Source organism: Lonchura striata, chromosome 6 (genome assembly GCF_046129695.1).
Source record: "Lonchura striata isolate bLonStr1 chromosome 6, bLonStr1.mat, whole genome shotgun sequence".
Taxonomy (NCBI): Eukaryota; Metazoa; Chordata; class Aves; order Passeriformes; family Estrildidae; genus Lonchura; species Lonchura striata.
In genome coordinates this window covers 45176137-45189906 of record NC_134608.1, presented here as the reverse complement: position 1 = coordinate 45189906, position 13770 = coordinate 45176137, and the positions used below count along the sequence as shown (strand labels likewise).

Here is a 13770-nt window from a genome sequence, read left to right as displayed (position 1 = left end):
ATTTTATCAAAAAGAGTTTCAAAGAAGCAACAGTAAGTAAATAGCCTGGTTTGTGAATTCCTTCCCTAAAATATAACCTACTAAAAAAGTCTACTGAGACTTCCTATTCAATTATCTATGGATCTTGGTAAAATAATTACCTTGTATTATACCCCTCTTATATATACACAGTGCCTCTCATCTCTTAACTTGTACTATGTATTTAATGAAAATTTAGATGATCTTCTCTTAAAATCCCTAAATATTGATATAACTTAATGTATATTTCCCCCCCTAGAACAAAATACACCTGTCCCAACATATACACCTACTGTTTTGGTGTAATCATTATAACTTCCAAACCTGAGGGATCTCTAAGTTCCACTGCTGTCACTTGTTATTCCAAATTGTAAGTGAAACAGGATCTTGTTAGCCAAAACTGAACACCCACTCACAAAAACTCAGTTATCTCACTCTGTCATACACGTGCACACACACATGCATGTAGTGATGAAATGGTTCAGATAAAACAAACGATTCTGCATTTCACACAAAAGAAAAGTATGTCTGAGGTGAACACATCCAGCTGTTGTTTCCTATAGCTCTTCGTGGGTTTCTTTCAAGCATATGCTTGTCCAGGTCAGGACAAAATCAGCAGCAGCATTGAACAAAGCTTCTTCAAACCTTTTGGAAGACCCTAGAGATTTCAGAAAATGTGTCCAGGACTTTGATAAAGTTGTAAAATCTTCTCACTGTCCCTTTTTATAAAGCTCAGCTTTTCCTGATGAAACCTACCTGTTCATATGCTGGAGAACAGCCACATTTCCACACTACTGGCATACACCAGTACACCCCTCCACATTCTCACCAAAGCCTCACACATAAATGCCACTGGCCACAGCAGCGCCAAGACGAGCAAGGCTGTGCTTGATCCCATAACTGCAACCCCACAGAGAGGCTCTGTTCCCTCTCCTCCTCACCATCCCCTGTGCAGAGGTAGAGGTACAAGTATGGACTGGCACAAGGACGTGTCTCCAGCCTGCAAGCCAGGACACTGAAACCCCTCCCTTAAGCAATGCTGGCATGGGCACCCCTGCTGCCCCACCACACCTCCTGCAGGAGGAACTGTACGGCAGCCGCGCCCGGGGTTCAGGAGCTCCAGGCTGGACAGCTCCCTGCAGCTTTGAGCTCCATCTGAGCCCTCTGGCACTGCCTGCCTTGTCTTCGGCAGCAGAAACCACATAAACTTTGCAGTAGAGTCCATGGGTAGCTGAGGCTTAAAGGTTTGGAGCTAATTAACACAGCACAGCTGTAAGGAAACTAGCTGTGCCCCTGCAGCTTCCTCCCTTTACAAATACTGCTTAGAAAGAAAGGACAAAGCATTTGGCAATAGAGGCAAGAGCCTATTTCAGAAACATAACAGAGCAAGTGAAGCTGCAGAGACAAAACCAAAAATGCAACTAAATCTATTGTGTGAAGCACTGCATCTGTGAGAAACCTGACACACTGTCAGAATACAAGCTAAACTGGACTGATACTTGGGGAAAATGGACCTGTTTGGTAAACAAGGGAAAGATTTGACAACTCTGTTGAGCAACTGAAACAACCCACAACCGCTAATGATGTCTGTGATGAGAAAAAGATGGCTGTTTTACTGGGCATACTGGGAACTTAAGCCTGTAACTTGCTGTGCAACCTAACAGCTCCTGTTATACCAGCAGACAGCAAAGCATGTGCCAAAACTATGTGAATCCTACAGAGCTCCCAGCCCACTGACACTGTGTGTCCACAGAGCCTTTACACTTTTATAGACAGAGTAAAAGAGGGGGAAAGATCTCTGGCTGAAATTAAAAAAAATTAACAAAGCATTGCTAGTTATCACAGAACGACATGATGCACAAAGAGGATTAACTCACAAATAATAAGCAAAGGGAAGCAATGCAAAAACAGGTACTGATGGCATCAAATGTGACTGAAGCATGAAGGCCTAGCTTGGATCTCACCAGCAATATGGAGCATTTGTGCAGCTGGTTCAGCCACGTGATGAGGACGAGTGCACATGCTGCACCAAATGGTTTACAGTATGACATCCTTTATCGCTTTCAACTTGCATTTTCTTTCTTATGCTTAGTAACTTTTCATGTTATGTCTATGCCAGGGAGCTGCAATATAATCATTTGAATGTTTGCTGAACAAAAGCATGCCATGAACAGAGCAATGTCATGGTGTACTTGCAGTGTCGCAAACAATTTCATAATACAAATGAAGTTTGGGTCAAAGCTAAACTCTGTAGGAAATTTAAAAAGTGGCAATATATACAGAAGTTGTTAAAGTAATATTCTTTCAGAAAGAAATAGGGTGACGTGAGAAAGTATAACAAGCTGAAGAAGAATGTGCCAGAGAATGTTGTGCTTCTTAACTGGCCAGTTATATTTGGAGCCCATGGAAAATTGGGTACAAGTGCCAAGCCCAGGGGACAACAAAGTATCACACAGAGACAGACATACATACTCCTCCAGCTAGGTGGGGTGAGATTTATACTGAAGGGCCTTCTGCTGTTTTCATAATTTCACATCAGAATTATGGAGTTACTAAAATGGATTTGGTCGCAAAGGGAGCGCTCCCAACACACGCACAGGGAAATGCACACTGCTATCGCAGCGAAGCCGATGTGTAACTGTCAGCAGCTTGTGCTAAAAATACTAAGCTAAGAACTGAATAGGTTGGATATTGTTCTAGAGAGAAAATTCAACTGCAGTGACAAAGAACGAAGTATTTCCAAGCTCCAGCCTGAAAATAATAACTTCTGGGTAGAGCAAGTGGAACTTAAGAGAAAGGTACCAGTAGCTAAAAAATAAAAGGAAAACAAAACCTGTGTTTGATGAAAGACCAGAGCCTTAATCTTGAAGTCCTACTGAGTATTTGCTGAGAAATGAAGGCAGAAAGAAATTCAGTACTTAGAAAATGCAAGAATGTCATCTAAGGCTTTACTGGAGTACTGAAACATCTCTTTAGTGTCAGCAGTGGAAAAACCATGGGACTGTCCAGTCTGTGTTTTTTCAGGATTAAAATTTAACCAGTACCATAAGTAGAGACACATGCTCTCCTTAGGTACACTGTTTTTCTCAGTGACTGTTAGTCGATGTTTCTCCAAGAATTATCTACCTAAAACATACTTACAAAGGGAAATTGGAGTGAGAGAAGGGATAAGTGTTGTAATTAACACACAAGAGCATAATCAAGGATACAGACTGCTGAGAGTATGGTAAAAATGTTTCAGGTCCTGCGAATTTACCCAAATAATAAAAACGGAAGTAATCATAAATTACACACAGGGTTTCGGTGATGCTTAGTCACATAAATAAATCCTAACTTACTACACTGTTTCTTTGCCTCTGAGTTGAATCTGAGACCTCCCTGTGGCACTGGAGCAGTAATTTTACCTGCCCTATGATCCCCCTGAAACACAAATTGTTTGCTGCCATGTTATTAAGCCTTTTCAGAATGCAACAGTGCTGACAAAGAAAAGGGATGAAAGAGTTTAGCCAGAAATGTTAGACACTCTCCAGATTGGCTACCAAAAGCATTGTGATCATGATTACCTCTAGGTTCAGCTTTTCCCAGTAAGGAGCACCAGGAAAAGCCTGACTGAAGAGAAGCAGTGCAGCTGTGTGCTCCAGCCGTGACACCGAGCTCTGACACCCCAACTGAGAGGCACAGGGAGATCCCTCAGCACATCTGCCAGGGAGGGAGGGCAGGGGCACCAAAGCAGCACAAGACAGATGACACATCCTCCATGATACAAACTGAATCCCACCACTGACAAAGGACAGGGAGCCATGAAAACTTGAAAACGAGCTCTTACTGGTTATAATACATATGGCTGATGAATGGACTCATGCACACTCAAATTGGTTTTCTTTGCACTGAAAGAGGAGCCATAAAGCTCTCAGGGTCTCTCCTTTTTCACACCAGACTTCTATTACTATACACTCTGTGGCTTACAAACACAAGGAAAGCACTAGTTCACTGCAAAAGTGAAAATGTCTTGTGGTTGGAGGTCCTGAAATGACCTGTGACTAAACAATGAAATAATGTCTGCTTTTTCATGTCCAAAGATGCTTCAGTGTATTTTTTGGCAGTGGCAGCATTGACCACTCCTGTCTTCTTTATTTTAGTTTACAAAGTCGTTCTAAATCTACCAAGTATTCTGCATTAATAAGTACAAAGCAGATGGCAGCTGTGTTAAAACTCTGGCCTTCAATGATTGGAACTTTTAACAGACTGCAAGTGGCAGTGGAACTCAATTCATATCCAGAGTTCCAATTATTTTGTTCAAAAAAAATGGTATTGAATATGTCACCCTCAGCTCCTTTCCAGGCTGCTCCAGATGAATTAGTGAGAAGATTTACTGAGACATAAATAACCAATTTATCCTACAACCTTGGATGAATGTGACTTACAAAACAAGAGTATAAATGTTCAACTGGTCAATATGAAGGCTGAGTGTTTACAAACATTTACAAACTTGTCAGGAGCAATGTGGTGGATAGCATACAACTGAAGTTTAATTTGTAGGGGAACTTCAGGACAAAAACAGTGTAACAAACTGGCCACGAATAACCACATCTAAAGTTCTGGCTTCTACTGCGGAAAAGGGGATATTAAAATATTGTTACTAAAATAAAAAGCAAGAAATTATTTGAATGCTTCATCAATTCACAACAAACTGGAGCTTTGTTTTATGTTTTATAGAAGAGGCCATCTGACCTGGTATACACCTTCAAAACAGCCAGTGGTGAATATTGAGAGAGTAAAGTAAGTCAGCAACGTCACAGAAATGCTCTATAGCAAGATGACCTAGAGAAGAATCCAAATGTTCAACAAAACCAAACACACTCATGTATGGTGCTCGCATGGTGCTTGCCAAGGAGATGTGCAGCCCTGCCACTACTACAGGTGACTTCCAGCTTGTCCCAGGAACTGCGACAAGACTGGATTGCAAGTACCACTAATGGGAGAGCACAGCACGGCAGGGCAAAAAACCATCAGAACTTCTGAAGCCCAGAACTGTCTCCCATGGAGGAAGCCATTGAGCCTTTCCAAGTGTAGCAGCACAAAGAGGTACTTAGTCTTGGTGCTCATATAGTGAATAAATGCATTTACTGATAATATAATATATTCTCAGTGCTCTCCCTTCTAAAAATTGTGTAAGACAGCAAGGATAAAACAACTGGCAATTGAAGAAGGAAGGAGAAAGTCTAAAACAAGTTGGAGCCACCAATTCTGCCACAGCAGCTGCTGGGTGCTAGTGTGTAATTCTGTGTGCATGTGTGAAACTCACTCAAAACCATACAGCTCCGAGAGACTCCAACATTAAGATGGCACAGATCAATACCTGCTGCAGCTGTACTCTGTTTAAAGTACCTGTGAACAAATAAAGTTGATATGGTCAAGGAGAGAGTAAAAAGAGCTATGTGAGCAATCTGGAAAAGCAAGCAGGGGGGAAAAGAACCACAACCAACCAACAAAACAAACATGAAAAAGCTTAAAAGACCAAGTCATTCTGGTCCTTTGTCATTTTATATCAAACCTTATGCCTCATTCAAACCACTATTTCAAATGTTCAATGTTATCTTTGAACAAGCCTAAGCTGAAACATGTTATAAGGCTCTGCATGCATTCACACTTGACACAGGCAGGAAGGGGCTTTTGGAGAAGAGGTTTTAATACTGAAGACAGATGTAAGATGTGTTTCAGCATGACAGTCTAATTACAGGCTGCAATTTCAATTTCATTTACTTATGTTGCATCTCGTGATGGCTTAACATTTCCCACAGAAACAATTACAGGACAGTACTAAGAACACAATTTACTGTCTCCAATCTTCATGAATATGCAGAATTCATTCCACCCAACACCACATTTCATTTCTGACCCTGCAGTGCTCAGTTTATACACTAAAAATAACAGAAAAAAAGTGTCTTTATACATTTTATATAGATACTGTATATTATTCAAATTTGTACAGATTTGCAACCTTAGCCAAAAGTTGCATTCTAAATAAATAAATCACGCTGCAGTAATAACAGCTATAATGATTTAAAAATAGTGTCTGGAGACAAAATGAGACTGGGAATTCATCCTCCTGTAGACTCTGTGGATAAAGAGTTGCAAACAATACCCTGGCCAAAAGGTATGAAGGTTTTTCTTCTAAAATAAAGACCCAAAGGGGGTGAAAGGGATGTAACACATGGGCAGAATGAACTATGAGGTGACAGCATATGTTGTAGCAGTTATTTGATCATAGCTCCAGTAATGAGAAATCCTGTATAAAAAAGAACTGGCTAGCCTTCAAAGGTCTTCAAGCCAAGAAAAGAAGGAAGAGGAATAATGACAAAAATTATCTCACCTGCCTTTTTTCTTTCTCTGTGTAGGTCAAAGTACTGGCTGCAATAGATTTAATAGCTGTCACTGTCCAGAAGAGGGAATCATATTCGCAGCCTTTTGCCTCACTGCTTTAAAGAGGCCAGTTTGTCCACTCCTGCAACATGGCCATATCCTGTGGGATCTACTCACTGCTTATCAACGTGATGGCAAATATACCTAATACTATGAAACTGCTCTTGTCTTGAGAAACAGAAGCAGTAAGCAATTTGAAAATTATATCTATTATATGGTCAACTTTAAAGTAACTTTTTTCCTCTATTAACAGCCTTCTGAACCTGGTTTCCTAAGAAAAAGATGATTATGAAAAAGAACTGTTTGGGCTGAGTATCCCATGAATAACTCATGAGCCCATTTCCCACTGTTAGTTTGATCTGACAAATATGTATTCTTCTAAAGTCATTAACTTCCTAAAAGTTTTCAGAAGGTATGCATCTAGATAGTAAATGTAGCCCTTAGCAACGCCTTCCCCAGGAGATATGACTCCAGCATGATCCTTAGTCCCTATTAGACATCAGGACCCATACAGCAGAGGGACTGTATGAATAGTGCCACTGTGGAAAAAGCTCTAATTGGGGCCCATACAAATCAGACATCAGGTAATATAATCATCTCTCTCACACTTGAGATCAGCCCTCAATAGTTCTGCTTCTCATGAAAATGGCATTTTTTAAAGTCTGTAATTCCCACATCAAATGACTCTTCTTTCTTTAAAGGCTATGCTCCTCAAAAATACATCCTCAGAGAACCCTCAGAAAGATGTCAATCAGACTGAGGAGCTTCTGGAAGGGGCAAGTAACAAAGGAGAATCAGAAACTCAGAGGCAGCTAGAGAAAATTACATTCTGGGGTAAACTTCCCATGTTTTAATTACACAGAAGCAAAGTCTGCTTTGCTGATTAATCAGGCTTTTGTCACTATTCACATTTGAAAACACACAGCCTGACTTACTTCTAATCAAACTTTCTTCTTGGAGCAGCACCCAGCTGGTGGGGATGCGACTGAGGTGTGCAGAAGGGCACCCAGCAGCTGCAACTGGCAAGCTCAGCTCCATGGGATGGGCTGCAGCCCTTGCCCATCAGAGAACATTTGCACATAATGATGATGAAATGGGGGACCTGCTTTCAAAATGGCTTACTGCTCTATTGGTAATTCTTTTTCAACTAATTTAAGACTGCAGCCAAGTATAACCAAAAAATGATTGCTGTCCTCAGCCACTAACAATCTGTAGAGCTTCTGGCTGTTTTAACCATCAATCTCATTCAGCTGACTGGTGGAGGATGCAGATGAAGGAAAAGGAATCCAGTTCAATGAAATCAGCTGTTTCTCTTACAAAATTCTCCACCTTCCAGCCAACAGCTCTTCTCAAGCTAATAATGTCAGATGGTTTCCCAACAAGGTACAGTGAAATGAAGAGACACCCCTCTAGCTTTACCCTCTGGCCAAATTTGGCCAGGATCACTTGAACACAATCCAGTACCCCATAGTGCATTTTCAGACCAAGCTGTTCCCTTCTCCAGCTGTCCTGCGCAGTCAGTCTTCCACAAATTATAAACATTTGCATAGTTCTTACAAGACAACCTGTGCTGCTGGAGTGCAAGGAAGTAAAACAATGCCAGTAATGAGGGATTTCTCATTTTCATTACTTCCTCTCCTTCTAATTAAATGTGAGTAATGTTGGCAGTATCACCAGTGCACCACGCCAGGAGCACTCATTGGTGCAGAGCTTCTCAAACTGTGGTTCACAAAGTATCAGCAGCAACAAAGATAGAGTCAGAGACCCAGAGCTGGACCCTAGAATCAGATTAAGCAGGTTCTTGGGGTTTTTCCCACACAGATTCTGGTGCATTCACTAGTGCTACCTGTCACTTCTTTGGCTCTGTGTTTCCATACATTTCAGATTTGCACTTTGTGTCTCGCAAACCAAGATAAAGCATTTCCAGGGCTGTATCGGCTGGGAATTTTAATATGGACCAAATGGCAAAAGAAAGCAAAGTGCCTTGCCTCACCTCTACATCCAGGAAGGTGGAAAGCAGAACTCCAGCTGCTCATTTCAGCCACAGTGTGTCCAGCAGATGGCAACTCCCAAGTTTTCAAGAGAGCAGTGACTATTACTCTGCATCATTGGGAACCGACTATGAAATTAGAGCTTTCACAAAAAAAGATTTGAGAGCTTTGACTGCTTTGCAGTGCATACAAATGCAGTATGTTTTAACAATGGAAAGGAGACAAATGCACAGAAATAACTAATGGCAAGTTTGACAAATAATAAACTTCCTTGCCTCCGTTCTTTTCGTTGCCACCTCTTCTTTATAACTAGATTTCTAACAACAGCATTTTGCTGTTGAATTTCTCTATTGGCTAAAGCCTTACCTGAAAAGTCAGCTATAGTTATTCAGTTATTTGAAGGGTAAACTGCTGCCTCTCTAGGTAGTTTTCCCTAGCACAGGATCTAAGGAAAGCACAAGCCACTGGCAACAGAGTACAGTTAGCAAACGTCCTTTTTTGAGTCTTGAAGGTTTCGGAGGTAGAAGCTCAAACAAGTAGGAATGCTGCATAAATCAAGGGGATTAAGGAAATGATGCTTTTCTTTCTACAGAATTCTCTCAGCCTTTAGGATATAGCCCATCCTTTTCACAAAAAAAAAAAAAAAAAAAAAAAAAAAGGAAATTAAAAAAGAAAAAAAAAGAGAAGGCACTTAGATTAAAAGCACAGAAAGAGAAAAGTTTGTTTTACTGACTGTGAAGAAATTCTGGATGTCTGGAGGAGAATGTGGAAAACAACTGTTCTTCCCTGGGTATGTCGCAGAAAAATAAAAATATTTCATTATGAAATAAAAACATTCTGCTCTGCAATCATCTGAGGTGATCTTTAGTCTCAAGGGTTCAGCAATTCAACAAATGAAAATCAAAGTCAATAAAAATGAATGAAGCCAGGCAAGTATTCTGTATCAGGTGGCAAAAGTTATTTTGGGAGCTTACAAACCAGTGAGTGCAGTGATACAATGACAGCTCATCTGCAACTGGCACTGTTCCAGGGAATGGCCTCTGAATGGCAATTCCCATCAGAGAAGCAGTGCTGCTCTTTAATATTGTTTTGCCCATGCTTCAGGACCTTAATACCCCAGAGTAGCTGCAAATGTACCAAGAGCAATTTGTGCAGGGCTCCTCATGGAGAAATGAACTATTTTAGGAGTAACCAATCCTTTTCTCTACAATAATAGCTGTTAGTCTGCTGTACCAATGGACTGATTCAGCATCAACACTGACAAGGTACTTCAGCCTCTGACACTTTTAAAGGAGCTTTGTGCTTCTTTTAACCATCAGAAAGGGGAGGAGAAATCTGCTCTGTTTTCAGTTATATGAGAGCTTTTAAAAATTTTACAGCAGAAGCGCAGCACCTAATCCAACAAAGCCTGCCAAGAACATTTAAAATCAAGGTCTCAGAGAATTTGCTTCCTATAAATTCACAAGTATTGTAAGGAAAGGATCTTTTCCTCAGAAAGGCAGCACAAATCCCACTGGAGTTGCACAGGGCTGAGGACTGTTTTCTGCCACACTGTGAGGAAGACAGCTGAAAGTACTGGGAAATAGGCTGTAGGGATGAACAAAATGCACTGGACTTAGTGAATAGGAACGGGAAGAAGAAGATGAAAATATTATTTCTGACAGAAATCAAAGCATTTTCTCAAAATAAAATCAAGAGCAGGAACAGGCTATAATAGGCATTTAATTCATTTAATGCAATGACTGTTCTTAATACATGAAAAATACATTCCCCTTCCTACCTAAACTATTGCCTGTTACTAACCAACTACCTAGAGAAGGTTAGAGAGGAAAGGTGGAGCCAGTAAAACTTCCATGAGCATGTATGCAAAGAGAAATCCTATCTTCTTGCAGACATGCTTTTCCTTTAATTTCACAAAGTAAAACATGTCAGATAACTGAAAACAACACAAAAAACAAAATAACAATATCATCAATCTGTAATCATGCTACAATTTCTCATCACTAGAAATGGAAAATTTTTTTTCTCCTTTTACTAAGGAGAGGCTAGCCAGTACCTTTAAAATTATCTCTTTTCAGTTACTTTCTTCACTGTGAGAAGGTGAAGAGCTGCATCTATTACAACTACATGCTGTGCAAACCTCATTTGGACATGATCATCATCTATCACTCCTGCTGCGCAGGTAGCATGTGAAAGGGAAACAAAACAGAGATTGTGCTGCAGTATTTGACACCACCCACTCCCCTGCTCATATGCTTCAGTTCACCTAGAGCCCAGCTGCCACACAGGAATTCTCTTTTTGGGACCCCCACCTTTTCTCTCCCTCCAAGCATAGCTTGAAGGAGCTCTGATGCTCCAAGGAGGCAGAAGGGGGGAGGCAGAAACCTCTCTTTCTCTCCCAAACCATTAAGGTGTTCCTACTGAAAAGCATGTCAAAGATAAGTTATTATGTCAACCTTGCCTTTGTAAATACACACACCTTGCCTTTGTAAATACACACACATTACTTGCAGCAGTACCTCTTCTCATCACATGGATACGTTTCAGTGGAAGATAAATATTGCAAGAGAAATCAGAATGCCTGTATCCTTTGAGGCAGTGCTGTGCACAGTCCTGAAAAGATCTATTAATGTCAGCACCCTACTTATTTTCTCTAACTCGCACTTCAACTGTCACTGCTATCCATAATCTCGACCAGGGAGTCAGTAGAGGCACAGAACTTAAAAAAGCAAGAAAGATAGTGTTTGTGTTTTTCAGAAAGCTCTGGAGTAAACTGCAATAAATATTAGATGATTTTTAGGGAAGCAGAAGCAACCAGAGTTAGCCTTGAAAGACAGAATGCAGCCTTAACAACACTCTTTCTACCAACTCGCATAACTCGCATAGATACAAAGAGTTGTGTTTCACAGCTCTGGTTAGCACTGTGCCAATTCAGGGGACTTGCACTAGTTTGTCACATCCTGACTCTTGGTATGACTCAGGGCAGCAGGAGTTGCCTGCACTTTGTGTTTTCTGATGCACTGCAGCATGCCTGGCTTTGAACAGCTGTACAGCAGCGCACACTAGAGAACAGCTCTCTCCATCTCACCCACAGCCCTCTGAGCGCCTCCAGCAACTCAGGAGAGCACAGACAATCAGTAACACGGCACAGAAACACCCAGCTGCACACACACACCCTCCCTGAGTGTAGGGACAGGAGGGGTGCCGCTTCACAATTCTCCTTATTTCCCTCAGCATCTTAATAAGCTATTTGGGAGGAACAAGCCCTCTAAAGGCACCTCCTGAGGATGGTGTAACAGACCTTCCCACATGGGATTCTGGACAAGAAACACTGAACTAGAAATCCCGTCCTGCCCTAGCAAACATGCTACCCCCTTTTTTACAGGACTAACAGTATTTGTGACGTGGGTCCCCCCCCACTGAGCTTCTCTAGTCTCCAGCTAGAGCCTAATCCCCATCACAGGTAGTGAAGTGCCCAGCCACCTCATTTATTAAAAAGATGACAACACACACATGCCTCACAGAAATTTGATAAGCTCCTGGCACAGAGCAGCAGCCCCAGAAGCAGAGAGGAGCACTCTGGTCTCTCTCCACTCACGTCTTCAACAGGGAATGGCAATGCCAGGACCCAGCACTGACAGTAACAGAGAACGATCACCTAGAGTTTCCTGATACAGGCTTTAATGTTCTGATGTACCAAGTGTGCCATCTGCAATATAGCAATGGATGTAAGCACGTGCTGAACCTTACAACCATGAATGGCCTCAGTGATTTCTCTAGGACTATGCATAACTTTTGAGGCAAACACATATAAGAATGAAAGATCAGGGCATGAAAAAGTGTACAACTCTCACTGGAACAAAGTGATGAAGGCATTCATGAAACTGACCTCTATAAACACACTCTTTTATCTTCTCCCACAGTTTTTAAATGCAGCTGGAGGCCAGGAAATGAGAGGATGAAGAAAACCCCCTGCAGGTTATCTACACAAACTAATGAGGCCACAAAAACAGTAGCCTAGGCACCACTTTGTTCAACTCCCAAGTTTAAAAGCAGCAACAAGTTCACCTTCCATCTCAGTAAACAGACACAAAAACAACTGTTTCATGGTTCCAAACATGTACTCACCCAGAAGAGAAGGTTGAAAACAAACATTAGGTACTTGATACACTGCAGGCAGTTGTGAGCCATGCTGCACCTCTTCAGTTCTAGGAGAAAAATAAATGAGAGATCCAGGTAAAAGACAACGTACTTGTTTCCTTTGGGGGTCGTGTACTTAGCCTTGGTGGCCTTCGGGCCTGGGTTGGTATGAAATCCAAAAAAAGAGTTGCTGGCAGCCCCGAACTGGCCACCGTACATGCTGCTGTATCGACGGAAGGCGCCATTTGGGAAACTGTAATCCTTGCTGTCCAGGGAAGGGCTCCTGTGATAGGTGGACTCATCGGTGCTGGACCTGCGCATGGTGGCTTCAGCTGTCCCGTTCCTGCTGCTCTGACAGCCGTCGGGCGAAAGGTTGGCGATCGTCCTTCCTCCTCCTCCTCCTCGCTAGGAATCCCCTATTGCTTTGCACCAGCTGTTCTTTCGACTGCCATCCTGCCAAGGAGTTACGCCTGCTGTGCGGCAGCAAAGTTGGTGAACTGAAGTCTGCTTAGCCAGAAGTTAGGGAGCAGCGTGCTTCCACATGAGAAAGACTTCTGCACAAGTAAACATTCCCGTCACTGTCACGATCGTCCCTCCCGGCCCACCCCGCTACCAGGGAAGGAAAAATCAGAGAGAGATATACTGTACCCAGAGCAAAGAATTTTTAAAAAAGGAACCGTGACCTCGCTCGGCTCGCAAATGCCATACAAAACCCCGGCTCCGCATGCCACACACGGACAAGAGTTCCGCTGCCCGAGATCCGCGGCAGGAATTATCCGAAAGGCGAGCAGCTGCCGCGGCCCCTTCCCGGCCGCATCGCCGTGCGCCGCGATCCCCGCACGCCGCGATCCCCGCACGCCGTTCCCGCGGCGGGCGCCCGTGGCTGCCGGCCCCGCCGCCCCATTCCCGGCGCGGCCGCCCCTCCTCCGAGCGCCGCGCCAATGGCGCTGCCCGCCCGCCGGCCCACACCCCGCCCGCCGGGCCACACCCCGCCCGCCGGGCCACACCCCGCCCGGCACCGGCCCACACCCCGCCCGGCCCCGGCCCACACCCCGCCCGGCACCGGCCCACACCCCGCCCGGCCCCGGCCCACACCCCGCCCGGCACCGGCCCACACCCCGCCCGGCCCCGGCCCACACCCCGCCCTCACAGCCCCGCCCGGCACCGCGGGCCCCCGCCGAGCCCCGACCTGGGCGCT

At 43.4% G+C, this 13770-nt stretch overlaps 1 protein-coding gene across 4 annotated transcripts in view; it reads right to left on the bottom strand.

Annotated features, from left to right (window-relative positions):
- TSPAN4 (tetraspanin 4) overlaps positions 1-13770 on the bottom strand; it is a 418694-nt gene that overhangs the window by 179204 nt on the left and 225720 nt on the right. For 2 of the 4 annotated variants that reach the window (XM_021555172.2, XM_077784245.1), the window contains exon 4: positions 12561-12640. In XM_021555172.2, the coding sequence (XP_021410847.1) occupies positions 12561-12623 (63 nt within the window). In that variant the 5' untranslated portion in view covers positions 12624-12640. Of the gene's footprint in view, positions 1-12560; positions 13469-13770 lie in introns of those variants that run through there. The other 2 variants (XM_021555173.3, XM_021555171.3) reach the window with 2 other exon arrangements.